This window comes from Ammospiza nelsoni, chromosome 12 (genome assembly GCF_027579445.1).
Source record: "Ammospiza nelsoni isolate bAmmNel1 chromosome 12, bAmmNel1.pri, whole genome shotgun sequence".
Lineage (NCBI taxonomy): Eukaryota > Metazoa > Chordata > Aves > Passeriformes > Passerellidae > Ammospiza > Ammospiza nelsoni.
The window spans coordinates 3,772,666-3,788,765 of record NC_080644.1 but is presented as its reverse complement, the minus strand read 5'-3'; the positions used below and the strand labels follow the sequence as shown (position 1 = coordinate 3,788,765).

At 45.1% G+C, this 16,100-nt stretch overlaps 1 protein-coding gene across 2 annotated transcripts in view; it reads right to left on the bottom strand.

The window, feature by feature from the left end:
- The window catches only part of PHACTR3 (phosphatase and actin regulator 3), a 73,856-nt gene that overhangs the window by 38,194 nt on the left and 19,562 nt on the right, over positions 1 to 16,100 (bottom strand). For both annotated transcript variants that reach the window (XM_059480736.1, XM_059480737.1), the window contains exons 2-5: positions 10,460 to 10,621; positions 9,541 to 9,618; positions 5,406 to 5,588; positions 827 to 1,030 (exon numbers count right to left, since the gene is read on the bottom strand). In XM_059480736.1, coding sequence (XP_059336719.1) covers positions 827 to 1,030; positions 5,406 to 5,588; positions 9,541 to 9,618; positions 10,460 to 10,616 — 622 coding nt within the window. In that variant the 5' untranslated portion in view covers positions 10,617 to 10,621. The remainder of the gene's footprint in view (positions 1 to 826; positions 1,031 to 5,405; positions 5,589 to 9,540; positions 9,619 to 10,459; positions 10,622 to 16,100) is intronic.

The following is a 16,100-nucleotide window of genomic DNA, read 5'->3' as shown; positions in this document are numbered from 1 at the left end:
CTGATGTTTTGTTTCCTGGTGACTTTGAAAATCCTGCTCATTGTGCCAGATAATGAGTGTGGATGCAAATCAGGGCTCACATAATGGCTGTCATTTAAAAGCCTAAATATCCAACAGGTCTGACATTTAGATGTCAGGACTTGATTTTCATTTGCAATAAGGCCCTTTTAGCTGCTTTTACCATATGTAGGGGCCCTGAAATTGGAACCAACTAAAATCATTCTCATTTTAGCACCCTTTCTGCCGTGCCAGAATGTTGAGACATGTAACAACATTGGCAATGCATTAGAAAATCAGGCCCAGGGGAATTGCTTTTGGAAATGTTCAATAAAGTCTGGCACAGAGGATTGCCAGGTGTATCACTCTTCAGAGCAGATTTCATAGCTCTAGCTTAGACCTGCCCCAGAGAGCAAACCCCTCAGACAGAAACCTCTGCAGAACCTTTGAGCTGAACTAGATCTTGGCTGCTGTCCTGCTCTCCAGTGGGAGCCCAGGTAATGAAAACATTTAAATCTTCCTTGTGTTTTATGGCATATCAATATGAGCATGAGATTCAGCAGATGTTTGCAGTTGGTTTGATTTGTTTTATGTGTGTTTAGTGGTGTAGACTCACAACAAATAATTCCCTGAGAGGTTCAGATAAATATGTGTAGTACAAAGATCAGTGCATTGTTATCAGGCAGCCAGACATGGTCACTGCTCACTATAACTGAGTGATTCTCAGCAGTGTGGGGCTTCAAAACAGGCATGAAAAAAGGATTTGACAGTGCTGTGGAGGTGAACTCATCAAGGATGGGGAAATCTTTACTGAGCAGTGATGACTGACCTGTTATGCTCTTGGTGATTTTGGAGATTGCCTTAGGTGGTGGAGCTGGGAGCAATGGAGGGCTGGGAAGCTGTGCTGGGTTTCTTTCTGTCTGCTTCTGGGGGGAATCTGTGGATTCAGGTACAAGTAAGGCTTGTGGACTGTCTTCAGACGCTGGCAGGCTGGCATCTTCCAGTTCTTCTGTGGGTGCTGAAGGTTTCTTGGCTGGTGGGAAGATGAGTAAGATTAATGGAACATGAAGTTAATAATGATAGGCCAGGGGACAATGCCAGGATCATTCAGAAAAACTGAACACATGGCACACAGCTAGAAACACTTCTTTTCCACTGTGAAAGCAACTGTGTGAAACAGCCAACCAGCCAGGGCAGGTGAAAAATCAAACATATGAGGATATTGAGGAAATGTTGGTTTTGATGTTCCTGAGAAAACTGCTGAGCTTCCTTTACTTTCCTAAAGCCTTTTTCTCCTTTTTTTAAAAATAATGAGGGCAGCAAGGCAAAGCAACTTCTGAGAACAGCAATGAATTTTCTTAGAGCACACAGCTGTGGTGGCACAGTTCCTGGGTGAGCACTCTTCTGTCTAGGAACACACAGCCAAAGGGCAAAGAATATCAAACCCAGAGTATCACCTAAAAACTGACCTTCCAATAGTTCATGTGTGCTAATTTTCCCAATATGAATTTTACCTTATTTAATACTTGCTTTCTGAGCCCTCTTTTACTGTACCTGACTCCAGAGCTGTTGAGCATTTTCTGAGGTTAAAACTGATACCCAAAAAGACCCTGCCACAAAAAAGATTTGCTATTGGATCTGAGCAGTTAGAGTGGAACAGGGAATTGGTGAAGTACTTAAGAAAAGAAATCAGTCTCCAAAGGCCTGGTTTGAGATGGTGAAGCACTGCTCATTTCAGGACTGTCTCTGCAAGGATGGCAAAAGCACTTAGCTGTGAAAGTTAGTGCAGGCTGAATCACTGAACAGTTCATCAAATTGACCAGGCTGTGATGAGGGCACAGGGGAATAGATGCAGAAAGGCATGAAGTGAAGCAGGACACAGGTGAAATTTCAGTGATGAAGTCCAAAATTAGCATCCTTGAATTCTGCTCAGATACAGCTGCCCTGGCAGTGCCCAGACTCACACAGAGCCTCACTGCTGGGCTTTCACTGTCACATGGCCTGAGCTCTGCCTGGGCTGGTGAGGGACCCACAGGGAGCCTGGGGGCTGACTCTGATCCAGCCATGGCCAGGCTCCCTCCAAAGTGCATTTCCAGCCACTCTGGGCTCAGCAGTAGCCATGAGGGTTATTTTTCCTACCCCACTCATCCAAATGGGGAGATCAGTGTTTAAATCTCTCCTAAGCACAGAATCATAGGGTAGTTTGTGTAGAAGGGACTTTTAAAGGTATTTAGTCCAATCCCCTGAAATGAGCAGGGACATCTTCAACAAGACCAAATTGCTCAGAGTCCCATCCAGCCTGACCTTGAATGTATCAAGGGATGAAGCATCTTCCACCTCTCTGGGCAGTGTGCTCCACTGTTTTACCACCCTCATTATAAAATAATTCTTCCTTGTATTTAGCCTGAATTTTCCTTCTTTCAGTTTAAAAACATTGCCCTGTCTTGTACCACAACAGGTCCTATCAAAAACTTTGTCTCCATCTTTTTTATAAGCTCCCTTCGAGTACTGAAAGGCTGCCACAAGATCTCCCTGGAGCCTTCTTTTCTCCAGGCTGGCTGACCCCAGCTCTCTCAGGCTGCCCTCTCAGGAGAGCTGTTCCATCCCTCTGATCCTTTTGGTGGCCCTCCAGCAGCTCCATGTCTTCTGTGCTGAGGATCCAGAGCTGGGGTCATGCAGAACATGAGAGAGGTCCGAACTCCTGCGCAAATCCCGCTCCTTTGGGCACTCTGGATTGTCTGTCCAGGGCACCTTTCCCTCCAAACCATTCTAGGCCATCTCCTAAAATCTCACTGCAGTGGCACCCGCAGCTGCTGCATCACAAATCTTTTCTTGGCTCAGTTTTGTGTCTCGTTGGGAATTCAAACTCTCTGTATTAATGAACATTCAGCAGCCTCGTGCTCAGAGTGCGTGGGGAGGCACCAAGGCACTCAGGCAGTTGGAAACAATAGCATTGGCAAGATAATGGCATTTAATTTGTTGACAAACAGATTAATGAGTGTGCCTAGAAGGGGAGGAATGAGTATTTATCATTCAAAAGAGACAGGAAAGAATAAATATGCATCATTACCAGGAGTTCTTGTGAAATCTGTCATGACAGGAAAGCTGCTGTATGGGATAGTTATGTGAATTATAGAAGGAAATAATTTTTTTAAATGTACTTCTAGGGAAATGCCTTGTTCCAGGGTGACATCACTTGGGTGTTTGTGCCCATTGCGCAGGAGACAAAATGTGTAATAGAGGAAGGGAAAAACAGAGTCACTAATGGGTTACATTAGTGAAAGATCAAGAGCCCCAGTAGATGTTCAGAGCTGGAGAGGAAAATGAGTCAGATTTGAGTGCATTCCCCTGAGGGGAGCAATGCTTTCCCTGGCAGCAGCTCCCCTGTGGCTGTCCCTGGCACAGGAGGGGCTGCCTGGCACAGCCACAGTGGGGCCTCTGCTGCAGACAAGGTGCATCCAAAGGCTCCAGCCCCAGCCAGACTTTTTGGGTCCTGAGCTCCACCCTGCTCTGGGAGGGTGTCAGGCAGAGCTGAGTCCTGAGCACACAAACCCATGAACAGATTTCATACTGCAGAGTGAATATTATCCTGCTGAAAGTATTCCAAGTGCTCAGCACTAGAGTTATTCATGGAGTGCCACTTGTCAAAATGCCATCTCATTACCAGGTAGAAATCCTCCCTTTGGGACTGTCCCCAAGCCCACTGGCGAGGTTAGGTGGGGAAAACTGCCCTCTTTGTGCCCTGGCTGTTCTTTTCTGTGTATTAACATGAACATGAATTCTGCAAATTGTGTTTTCTCCTCTTCTCCTCCTTGGCCTTTATCCCACAGGATGACATAGAACACAATGGGTGTAAAGCAAATCCATTCATTTTGTTTCTAGCTGGTCACTTATTCATGTGAATCTGGAAAGACACCCACTGCTTTAGGCCTAGATTGAGCCCAAGGGCAAATGTTATCAAAAACTCAACATTATAATAAATTTAGCAGCACACTGACAATTTTGAAGAGCTTTCCCACTAATTCCCAATTAATTCCTTCAGTTGCATTTACTAGAGACAGGAATGCTAGGATGTACAGACAGGGAGAAATAAGCACATAAAGACAAGATCAGTCAGAGGCCACCAATAGGAAGAGGCAGAAAAACTTCCTACAAATTGGAGTCTCTCAGACTAAGGAAACAGGAGAATGTAATCCCACTGTTATTTTTTGTGGAACCTGGGAAAATGACACCTCAAAAATGGAGGAAAAGAAATACAAAAGACAGGAAAGATTGTTTTAGGGAGACAATAAAAGGAACTAGGGTTAGGGAAAGAAATTGGGATGATTTTGAAAGCTTCAATACATGATTTTGAACACATTGTAAGGTAAATTTTAAATCACACTGCAAGGTTATGCAGAGACATGAGGTTAGACACTTGACACCTTATTAGTGCTATCTTTCCATGATAGTATGTCCCAATGGTAAGAATTACAAGTTCAGAAAGAAATTTCATTAGATAGATAATTAATAGAGAATATTGTTAGAGAATAGAGAATTAATATGATAGAGAATTAAATGCTCTAGAATAGAGAAAGAAGAAAAGAAACCTGTAATCTGGTCAAGATTTGATCTGGTTGCTGTAAGAACAAGGAGATGAGTGGGTTTTGCCTCAGCTGGTGAGGGAAGGATTTCCATTCCGAGGGTGGAAGCAGCCAGGGCTGGGACCCCCAAGAAAGCAGGGCCTGAAGGGGTGGGACAGAGAATAAAAGGCAGCCAGGGCAGATGGAGAAGGTGTAAAGATTGCCCAGAGGGCAGGAAAATCCATAATCACCACATGACAGTGCTCACAAACCAGGATAAAGCATTATCTCTGGAGCTTTGCATTTCTTGGTTGTCAGGAGGTGAATGGAGCCCTGCAGCTGCTGGGCTGTGCTGGCTGCTCCAGTGCCTCGGCAGGGCTGCACCAAAGGAGCCTGGCTTGGCTGATCTCTGCTCCTGGAATCAAAATTCACTGGTGTTTGCAGCATGCTGGGGACAGAGTGGTGACATGGACAGTGTGGGCTGTGTATTGCCATTGTTCTCCTGAGCCAGGATTAATACATTCAGGTTTGGCACAGAAATTCAAGAAATCTTTTTAAGAGAAGCTTATTTCATCTTCACAGCAGCCACTGCTGCTACCAAAGGGGCACCATGCCAAGACTGGATCATCTCATAATTCAACTAATCCCATCATGCCAAGCTTTGTGTAGTTCCTCAGCTTGATAGAAGTCTCAAAAATCACAGCTATTAAGTACCAATTGCTAACCTAGTGTGGGCTGGGCTGAGCAAGGTGCTTTGACCCTTTAATGCACTGACATATTCGACCCCTCAGCAGAAATATTTTTATAACACTTCACAGTTTTTTGAAAACATTTTATATGCAATACCTGCATCTTCTTTCAGCTCATCCAAGTGCAGCTCCTCACCAAAGGAGGTCACATTCGTTGTGGCTGCAGTTGTGGTGTCCTGCTGCTCCTCCTCTGAGGTGAGTGCCTGGCACACGGCTGCTGGAGCCTCGCTCTGTGTCAGCCTCGTGCCATCGTCACCAGTGCAGGCTTTGCCTTCAGTATCTAAAACAACACATCATTTCATCTTAGCTAAACCATGAGCAGTGGAAGCTGAGCCCCCCTGCTATCCTCTTAAGAAGAGGGAATCTTAAAGCTGCTCATGCACAGGGAGCAGCGCCTGATCTCTGTGTTAACTACCTGTGATGTAAATCCTGTGAGCAAACCCATCTGGGCATGAAAACCACTCGGGTTTCTCAAGGAGACACCTCTTTCTGCGGACATCCAGCTGCCTCAGCAAGTGGCCACGGAGCTCTGGAAGCAGCTGCCAGGTGGGAGATGAGCAATGGGCAGTCAGAGGTCTCTGGGAGAGGGCAATTCCTTCCTTGCACGAGCAGAGCCCATGGTGCAGCACATTCCCAGGTGGGTCTGACATGTCTGGGCTGTACCAGGCTCTGTGCACGACTTGCTGCCATCCAGCAATGCTGCAGGAAGGAAAGGCTGCTCATATTCCTACCAAACTGCAGGGTTTTAGCAGTTTTAGTTACTCAGCTTTGAAAAGTGTATCCTGTGTGATTGAGCTGATCAGAAATTCAAATCCTTCCTCATGCAGACCTAGAAACTGCTCCCTTTGCTTACTCTGAAAGATTTTTGTGCCAGTGATCCCTGCAGCTGTATGCATCTTGATGACTGAAGCTTTTCTAGTATTCTCTTATTCAGGCAAGAGTCTTCAGAATACAAACTACTCTTTTACTTCCTCAGAATTTACAAGATCTACATCACTGTTGCAAAGAAACAGAAAGCAATCACTTCCCTCCCTGGGCAGCTCTCCATGCTGATGGATGCTCCTGCTGTCCACCCTTCACCTCCCAGCTTGTATTTCTCATCCCTGGACACTCCTTTCTGGAAGCTCCTGACAGGGCCGTGTTTTCTTACAATCCTTGAACATTGATTTAAATCAGCAACATTCACAGCTACCTCTTTTTGATGCTATTTGGACAATCTGCAAGGTAATTTCCTGTGCTTTTGGGTGAGGGTATCAGATTTTGGCCCAGAGATGCTGCAGAAGGGATGCAGTATTTTTGCACACTGAGCTCACTCAGTCTGTCTCATAATCACGTTTGGTGAAAAGTTACTGTTCTTAAAATAGCCCTTGCAGTAGCACAGTTGCTATGATACAGGGAAGGGGAGGGGGAAAAAGTTCATTGCCTACATTTCAGCTCCTTGTGAAGGCAGCCTGTAGATAATCATGGGTGTGTGAACCACTGCCATGTGGTTTGACAGGCAGCCCCTGCCCAGAGCTGTAAGCACAGATAAACCTGATCAGCCTTGTGCTCACCAAGGGGACAAACACCGAGGGGGGAGCGCCCTAAACGTGCTCAAGGTAACTCTGCTCTGCACATCCCGCACAGCCTGGAGAAAGGCAGCTGGGCCACAAAGGATCTGCACCAGAGACTCCTGCAGCTCTCAGCCCCTTGGAGGGCAGGGGCTACTGAAGCATTGGCAGGCAGAAGATGTTTCTGTTGGGGCATTTCTGAGACTCACAGCAGTGATGTTCTGGGGCAGGAAGGATCAGTTGGTGCTTACATCAAAGTGGGTGTGCTGCTTTGGGTGCCAGTGGGTCACAACACTGTATTTTAGAGATGGTCTGGGGACAGGACAAAGCACAGACATCAGATCCAGGGGGAAGGAGAACCCCACCCCTCAGCATTGCAAGGTAACCTGGAGCAGGGCTGGGACTCGGCTGGGAACGGACCTCCCTGTGTTCCAGACCCATGTCATCCCTCAGGGAGTTAAGCTGGTTGCCAGAGGGAAGCTGCATTTCAGGAGTTTTCTAGGGCAGGCTGGCATCTGCCCTGTGTGAGCAGAGCCCCAGAGGAGCAGGGGACAGAGGTGGCCCAGGCCATGCTGTGAATGACCAGCCAGGCCGGGGGGCTGTGTGAGGACACAGGGTGACACAACCTGCCAGGGTGACTGAGCACCCACACAGGGACAGTGCCATTCACCCTGGGCTGCTCCCAGGGCACTGCAGATCCTGCACCAGCCCTGTGCAGAGCTCAGAGCCACCTGGGCACTGCCAGGGACACTGCCAACTGAGTGGCACCTACTGCAAATGCATGAGGCTTCTCATGCTGCAGCATCCTCCCAGGTGGGCTGTTTATGAAAGTGAGCAGGAAACAGCTCCCTGGAAGTGGAGTAGAGCCTGATGGAAAAGAGGGATTTGAGGATTTACTGTTGTCTTTTTGCTGCTTTGACAATTGCAACCTAACTGCATAAACGAGGACTTAGCCTTGAAACTGCTGTCACTTCAGCTCAGTCCAAGTAGGGCACTGATCATTTACTGAGAATTATTTGGGTCAGTTTTTATTCCAGTTAATAAGCTTCTTCTGCTAATATAATAAAATAACCCTGGAGATTCACAATACTCTGTAAAGACAAATAACTTGCAGGCAGCTGCAATGTCCTTCAGCTGACTGTGATCCACTCTTCCCTTTCTGGGCACAGGGAGGCACTGGAAATTTGTGTGATGCTTATAGGAGCTCCAGGCAGCTTTCCTGCAGACAGGTAAGCAGTCTGTTTGCAGCTGTCTAGTTAAAAGCACAGCTTGTCCTCACACCTCACTGGACTATATTTATTTGAACTATTTTAATTTTGTTAAAATTATCTTGCTGCTTGGCATCACCTTTTCCTCCCAACCATTCTTTATGCATGCAAGAGGTTTATTGATTCCTCATTATTGCCTCTTAATGTGCTCTACAGAAGTTCTATTTTACTGGTTTTTTGCAGAGCATGACTTCAAATTCATGGATTATAGGGAACTTTCCTGCTCCTTGTGGAGATCATGTATATACAGTAATGCTAATATGCTAATAGGACATGTAATTATCTAGAATTATGAGAGACACAAAGACTTCAATGGACAGGAATTAAAAATGAACTCTCTAAGAACTTCCATTTTAGAATGAATGGTTTGATAGATTATTTAATATAAAATTTAAAATATATCCAACAGAATAATATTAAAATTGCTTCACTCCCATGGAAAAAGAAATCCTGTTTAAAATGCTCTTTTTCTGACTCTTCAGTTGCTCAGCTTCACTCCAGCTTGGCATCAGTATGGTCCCAGGGGTTATTTATAGGCATGGCATTTGTTTAATACAAAAGAAACTCAATTACTACTTTCCAAGAATACAGCTTCTATCTGTGAGATTAATCAAACTCAAAAGGCCAGTCCTCTTTCATGACAGTGCCTTCTGCTATGATGTTTTCAAAGTAAAGATGGATTTGTGGGGTTTATCTCTGTTTAGGTGGAAATGGCAATTGGGATGTTGTCCATAACACTGGGGGCTCAGTTAATCTCACAGAACAGTCACCCAGATCTGTGTCTCCCTCGAGCATCTGTCAGGGCTTTGGAACAAGAACCATGTCCTTTGTGAGTGTTTCTGACACTTTATCATCTTTCCTTCCATGACTTCTGGTTTGGACTCAGGAAAGCTTTCAAATGACTGCACTAAATGCTTCAATTTTCCATGGGAATGAAAAGCAGGTGGACTGGTAACACCCTACACCACAAACTTGGAAAAACAGCTGAAAACATCAGATTGGGATCATTTGATGGGATCTGCATCCGTTGTTCATGTTAGCTGACTGCTTCTGTATGTTGAAGTTTGTATTTATCCAGCTTGAGCTGGATTTCTTGGCAGAAGGATTTAGCTGGGTTTAGGCAATTACATAAAACACACGGACCAGCTTTGGCTGCAGCTGTAAACCAAGGGAACACAGAGCTGCATGGAGATGGGAGAGCATCAAACACTGAACTGCATGGATTGATTGCAGCAGGGAGGAGTTTGAAGGATGACAAGCCTTAAATTCAGACACTGAGTTTTCCACTCTGGATTGAAGGTTTTTATTAATTTGCTTGTTTATTCTGCTTTTGCAAAATACGTGTTTCCTACTGTCCTGAAAGAGCCTCTGATTAAAAAAAAAAAAAAAAAAAAAGGGAAGAATTTTTACTTACCTTGCTCAATCATCTCCAGAAGGCCTTTCTTAATGAGTTCATCCCTCCCTTGCCGTGCTGCCATCTTCTTCTCCAGCACTGCACAAAGTAGGGGCACAACACAGCACCAGTTACCAACAGAGCAGTCATGTAATGGGGTGAGAAAAAGGCAACATGGAAATTCCCTTTAGTCTGAACTCCTGTGTGCCTGGAAAGGTCTGCAAGGATGTTGTTTTGGGGAGCATGGATTGATGAGCTGGTTTTGCCTCTTCCTTGTAAAAATCATCACATATAAAGCTGAGGTTTATGGTATGAGGTGCTGTCAGCTCACTCTGAGTGCAGTCACAGGGATGTCAGAGCTTTGTGCTGTTTACTGTGGCACCTTGGAGCTGCCTTGGACAGTGTCCTCCACTGGGACACCCACAGGATACAGAAGCAAGTGGAGGGAACTGCACTGTCCCATCTTATGAAAATGCAAGTGAGACTGCCTCCAGACTGATCTCCTGGGACGTCTCTGGAGACCAGTGAGAGGAGGCTGTGCTGTGTGCTGGGCTCCTTCCCCTCAGAGGCAGCTGCTTGAGGGAAGGCATTTCACATGCTGCAGCTCCCTCCTGTCACTTCTCATCATGTTACTGTGACCTATATAAACGTCACCCCAAATAAAAGGGGTGACAATACTTGGGGCCATAAATGTAGCCTGTGTGGACAAGGGACAGCCCATGGAAAGCAGTCTGGGGGCAAGGCTTGTGCTTCACTCTCATATTTTGACCTTTCCTTCTAAATGTACTAAATTGTGTTATACAGGAAGTCAGCCTATATGGGCCCCTCTGAGCCTTAAACATTAATAATCTGTTGAATGCTGGAATCTCTGAATTGGTCACCTTTAACCTGTCCCATGAAAGCTCTGCTGTGCAGCATCCCTCTCCTGCTCTCAGCCTACCTGCAGATGTCTGCTTTAGCTTCTCATTTTTCTTTTTCCTCCACTTCCACGGTTTGAAGATCCTGCCCAGTGTTGCCAGTTTGCTGTTCCTCCTCACTGGTGGAGTTCGAATCCCTGAGACCAAGTAGTCAGAACGCACTGCAGGGGACTGCTCCATCTCATCTGAGAGGGGAAGAGAGGAAAAACCTGTTAGAAAAAACCCCACAGTGACTTGCAAAGGGCAGGCAGAGATGCTCACCAAGGCAGTGGTGCCACTGTCCCCCCAAAAGCTGCAGGGAGCTGCCACAGCCTCCTGAACCCTGGAGAGCTGAGAGCTCCCCATGGCTTTAACAGGGGAGTGGAAGTTTAACACATCTGTAAATCAGGCTCACATGGCCTCCAGTTAATAACATAAATGTAATGCTCATTTAAAAAATGCTGACCTTTATGAAAAGCTGAGAGAGCTCAGATTCCTTTGGAATCCCCAGATTCCAGTTCTGTTCCTGGGTCACAGGATATTGCTGCCTTTTAAATGAACTCTTCACATGAGCTAACACAGAACACGCTGACTTTTGTGAGCTAATTCAAATCTTATATAAAGAAGAGTTTGTTTGATATGTGCTATACAAGTAAAATCTCAGGACTGCTGTGAAAATTTATTCCTTGAGAAAGCTGAGGGGAAAAGTCTTTCCTTTTTGTCCAGCCAAGCCACAGGAATTCAGAGGTAATGCTTCAGCTGGAAAATCAATTTAGGTATTTTTAATAATTTTCCTTGAAAAGGCACCACAAGTTTTGCTTATAGACAAGTGTTGCATGAAACAATAGCCACTGAGTATTCAGAGCTGTGTGCCAGCCAGTGTCAGAGGACAGTGGGACATTCCCCTAAATGGGGTTATTGATGGCTTTACTGAGATCTGTATTACAGCACCAGGGCAGTTATTATTGAAAGAGAAGCTGCCATCAGACCTGTTACAGAAATGAAAACTGAGCAGCAATTGGTATTTTTTTCCCAACAACCAGTTAAGATTTAAATTGGGAATGTGAAGCTATGAACATATGTACATTTCCAAGTAATTTTTCTCTGGAACAGCAACATTTATCACAAATTGCTTCATGACTGCAAGATCATACATATCCAGCATCTTCTAGGCTTTGTTTTTAAGTTAACAGGGTGAAAATGCCTAAATCACAGCATGGAGGTGGGGATTTCCAAGTAAACAGGAAACAATTTTTGGAAGATTATTAAACACAGCAGGGGAATCAACACATTCCTCCTCTTCCATTTAATTTTGAAAATACTGGTAATAGAGATGAATCACTCAGTGGAGACAAACTAAAACTTGGCTATGTAAACTATTAGAGCAGAGAAAAGCTGTGACAATTCCCCACACACATCATGCATGCCCAGTGAAATTCTCTCTTTGTATTGAATTTAGAACACCTTTTTTGTCATTCCACTGAGTTTATCTGGGGGTTTAATTTACAAGAGATTTAAAGTAATAATTTTCTTTCCTTTGAACACATGGTGCCTACCCAAGGTGATATTTATAATTTACAATTTGGAGGTCAGGATTAAGTTGAGAGCAGAAAATAGCAATGAGCATTGCACAGAAGGAAGGCAGTAGCCTACAGACCACAGCTGGAGTGCCAAGATATTCTGCTCCTTTCCTAGCAGTGTATTCAAAAATGAGAAGTACCACAGAAATAAGCTTTGAGGAATTAGAGCTGCTCTTGATTACAGCAATAGCAATGAGAATGGAAATGGCAGAGTAGATCTCTTATTAACTTGCTATTATGATCACTTTAAAGCTGTAATAGAAGCCTCAGGAAATAGCATTTGGTCATTTCTTGTGACACCTCTTGAGTGGAAATAGAAATGTTCATGAAATTAGCTCATCCCCAAGTAGCTGTAGATGAGGCTGTGAATCAGAGCCCTGTCCCTGGGAGCTGCAGTGGAGAGGGACAAGCTCAGCTGTCCCTGCTCCTCTTCACCCTGCACTGCTGCTCCTCCCAGGGCAGGGGTTTCTCAAGCATGAAGTCAGGATTAAACAAGAAGTTGATTTACCAGCTCTGCTGTGTTTCCTTTGGGATGGAGGCGTCTGCAAAGTGGGTCAGACATCCCCCACATGTTTTGTTTAGTACCAGTAGCATGAGGCCATTTGAAGTTTTTGCCAGATAGAGGATACACAAAGAACCAAGAAATCATTTGAACCTGAACCTGTGGGTCTCCAGCAATGCTCATGGTCCCAGATATTCCCCTAAGGGAATGGGGAGATATCACAAGGACATTGAGGTTTCCCTCAGTGCTTCTGTGGTTTGCACCAGCCCTGCCAACTGCATTTCTTGCTTCCCTTTCTGCCCTCTTGGTTGTGGAAATGCAAAGACTTTGATTGCAGAAGAAACACAGGTACAAATCCGATGTCAAAGAAGGAATAGCAGATAAAACATATGTTCCAGTGGAGGTTTTAGTGGGCTTTTTAACTTTATTAATGATTCTCATATGGTACAAGCAGTCCTTCTCACCATATGCAGCTTCTATAGTGTGCATTGGGAGAGATGGACAGAAAAATAGATAGAGACACAGCAAGAGAGGTGTCCTGAAGTCCTAAATAACAAGGAAGTGATCTCACTGGCAATGAGAATCACAAGAGAGCCCTTGGAACACCTCATTTCCAGTCAGTTCATTTTCTCCTGGTTGTGGGTTGGCTGCCTGGAAGACCAGAAGTTGACAGCACAAAAAGCAGTTCCCACGTACAGCAGTGACTGCTGGAGGAGAAGGCACTCCTAAATATCAGCCAGCTCCTGCAGCCAACAAGCTGCCAAGGCTTGCCAACCCTCCAACCACTCTGTGAAACATTCAGCACATTTTTTTAATCTGCAGTCAATATTTTAATTATGCTAACTGTTCTGTGGAATAATGTGGTTATTTCTCCCAGAGCCTGACAGCCTGGGGCCAGGCCATGCAATTACACAGGGGATGTCTGCAAAATACAAACAGCCAAGAGCCAAACCATGACTCTCCAAATCAGCAGGGGGAAGCAAGCAGCAGCTTAACTCTCTGTGTGATGTGGAAGGATGAGGGACAGTCACTATCAGGGTCCAGAGAGCAGCAGTTTAAGCCCAGCACAGCCAGGCCAGCCTGCTGCCCTCACTGCCCCACAAGAAGGCAATCCCCAGCCCTGTGGGGTCACAGGATTTAGCTCTGGCTGAAGCTTATTGGCTGTTTATGCCAAAATCACTTTAAATTCCTTGCTGTACACATATGAGGGCAAAGACTCCTGTGCTGGAGCTTCAGCCTCAGAATAAACCCCTCCCATATCACAAACTCCTCACCTGCTCTGTGTGTGCCAAAGGGGTGGACACCAATGTGGCTGTGCCCCTGCTGCTGATGTGGGCAAGTTCCTCTCACAATGCTGTCTGGAGTTATTTCTAGAGCTCCTAGCAGTGGTGCAGTGTGAGTGGGTTAATGTCTGAGACATCCCCAGTCAGAGGGGGGAGAGGTTCCAAAGTGACTCTGCAGTGCAGCTCTGGGCTGCACAATCAACCAGGCAACAAAGAAGAAGCAAACAAACCATAATATTCATTACATTTGGCTCCAGGGTCTGACCCCTCAGAAAGTCTGAGCATCTGCAGCTTCTGTTTACATCAGCAGCAGTTGTGGTGAAGAACACCCCCTTGCTTTCTTCCATAAAACATTGTGGTGCCATAAATAGAGCACTCTTCCTGCAATTCCCCTCTCTGTGGGAATTGTGCAATCATTGTGAAGGTTTTCTGCTCACAGAAGCTCTCCCATTTGCACATGTCAGACCCTGCCTCCATCCCAGCCAGCCTCCCACAGAAGTGGGGCAGGTTTGCTGGGAGTTCTGTGAATTGTGTGGTGGGAGAGTGCCCTGAGCTGCCACAGCCCTGTTCCTGCCGCAGCTGGGGCTGGTGCTGAGGTGATCATGTCTGGCTGATATTTTATAATTGAGCGCTGGGCTCAATGAGTTGGGTTTATCTGAGTGTGGAGCTGGATGCCTGCTGATTACAGCAACTGCAGGATGCATTCCACAGGCTGAGGAACATCAGGGATGCAGGGCTGAGTCACACTGACCTTGCCATGCAGGCAGGCTGCAGGGGACACGGGATGTCCTCCTGTGAATGCAGCAAGAAGTTTGTGGGAAGATGAAGGATGCTGAATTTTAATGTGCTGGGAATTCTGGTAACTTAAATTCACAGTAATGAAAGTTGTGCCTTGCTAAATCCTGTGTGTACATTAGTAAGAGAAGGACCACTGAAAAATCTGCAACCTGCAGGCAGTTTAAAAATAACACAGCAGACAAGAGCTGCAGGCAAATTTGTAAGGCAGGCATGCTCTGTTTGCTGATGAATTGGTTTGTGATGCAGCTCTGCATGTTTTCCCCTTTACTGTCATTGCATCTCTCTCTGCAACTCATGTATTGAGCTAAAAAAGGAAAGAAAGTTTCCCTTTGGTCCACTGCAGAGGGCAGAGACAGTGAGTGGAATCAAAATGACCTTTTGGGGTAGAGGTGCCTTTAGCACCAGTAACTTTCAGCGCTGCCTGCAATTCAGGAGTTCCTCTAGAAAGGTGAGGGAGGATGACACAGGGGGAGCTGAGCTTTTAGGGGTTCCTGTGTCCCCCTGGTCACTCCCAATCCGAGCCAGCACTTCCCTCAAGGTGGTCCTAGTCAGTGAGAGGAGCCTGCAGGGCAGGGAAGGCAGAAAGGTGGTGTTGGTTTCAGAGTAAAGATTATCCTGAGCATTGTGACAGAGAATTAGCAGCAGGAACAATCCCCCTTTTCCTTAGTTTAGCATCCTGAAAAACAGAGAACTGACCACAGTGACTGAACGTGCAGGATAGGGATAAGTTGCTCATGTCTGGGAGCCTTTGAATGCTTCTGTCATATGTTCCAGAGAAGCAGAATTCAAACTGAAGAGCTTTTTTATTGCACCAGTTAGATGTTTCCTGTGATAGAGTTCTTCCTTGTTCTAAAAATGTTTTCTGTCACCTGCATTTCTGCAGACATGCTCTCTTTCTTGACTCTCTTTGAAAGAGAGCTACAGCAGAATGTTCCAGTTTGAAGTTTCCATTTCAGTTTTTTTGAACATAGAGTATTTTTATTTTTACAGTTTTGAATGACTGTTAGAAACTAGAACTGAAAATTATAAAAGAGAAAAGAAGTTTTTATGAACCTGACATTTATTTAATTTTTGAATGACTTTGTATTTGAAGCTATGAATGTTGCAGTATTATTTGGGAGTATTTTGGAAAAAAATTTGGAATCCTTTATAAAAGTGAAAACCTAGTTCTTAACAGTTAGATATTTAGAAAGGCAAGGTACTTGTAGCAATTATTGAATGTAATCATGAGCTGTAGCAATTATTGAATGTAATCATGAGCTGATTTTGGGTGCACAGCTGCTTATGTGACATAGATTGTTGCTCTGACACATCAAATTAATTGGACCAAAAAACCACTAAAATAACGTAGGGAAAATTACAGGTTTGAAGTGTCAATTCAGCCATTTACCTGTCCAAATTTTTAGGTTTGGTTTGGTCAATGGTGTAAAGGAAAAAAATGGCTTGAATTCTTCTCTTATTGCAACCCTTTATGTTCCTGATTTCCCGCCGTGGATTTCATCTCTCTGAGAGCTGAACCTCC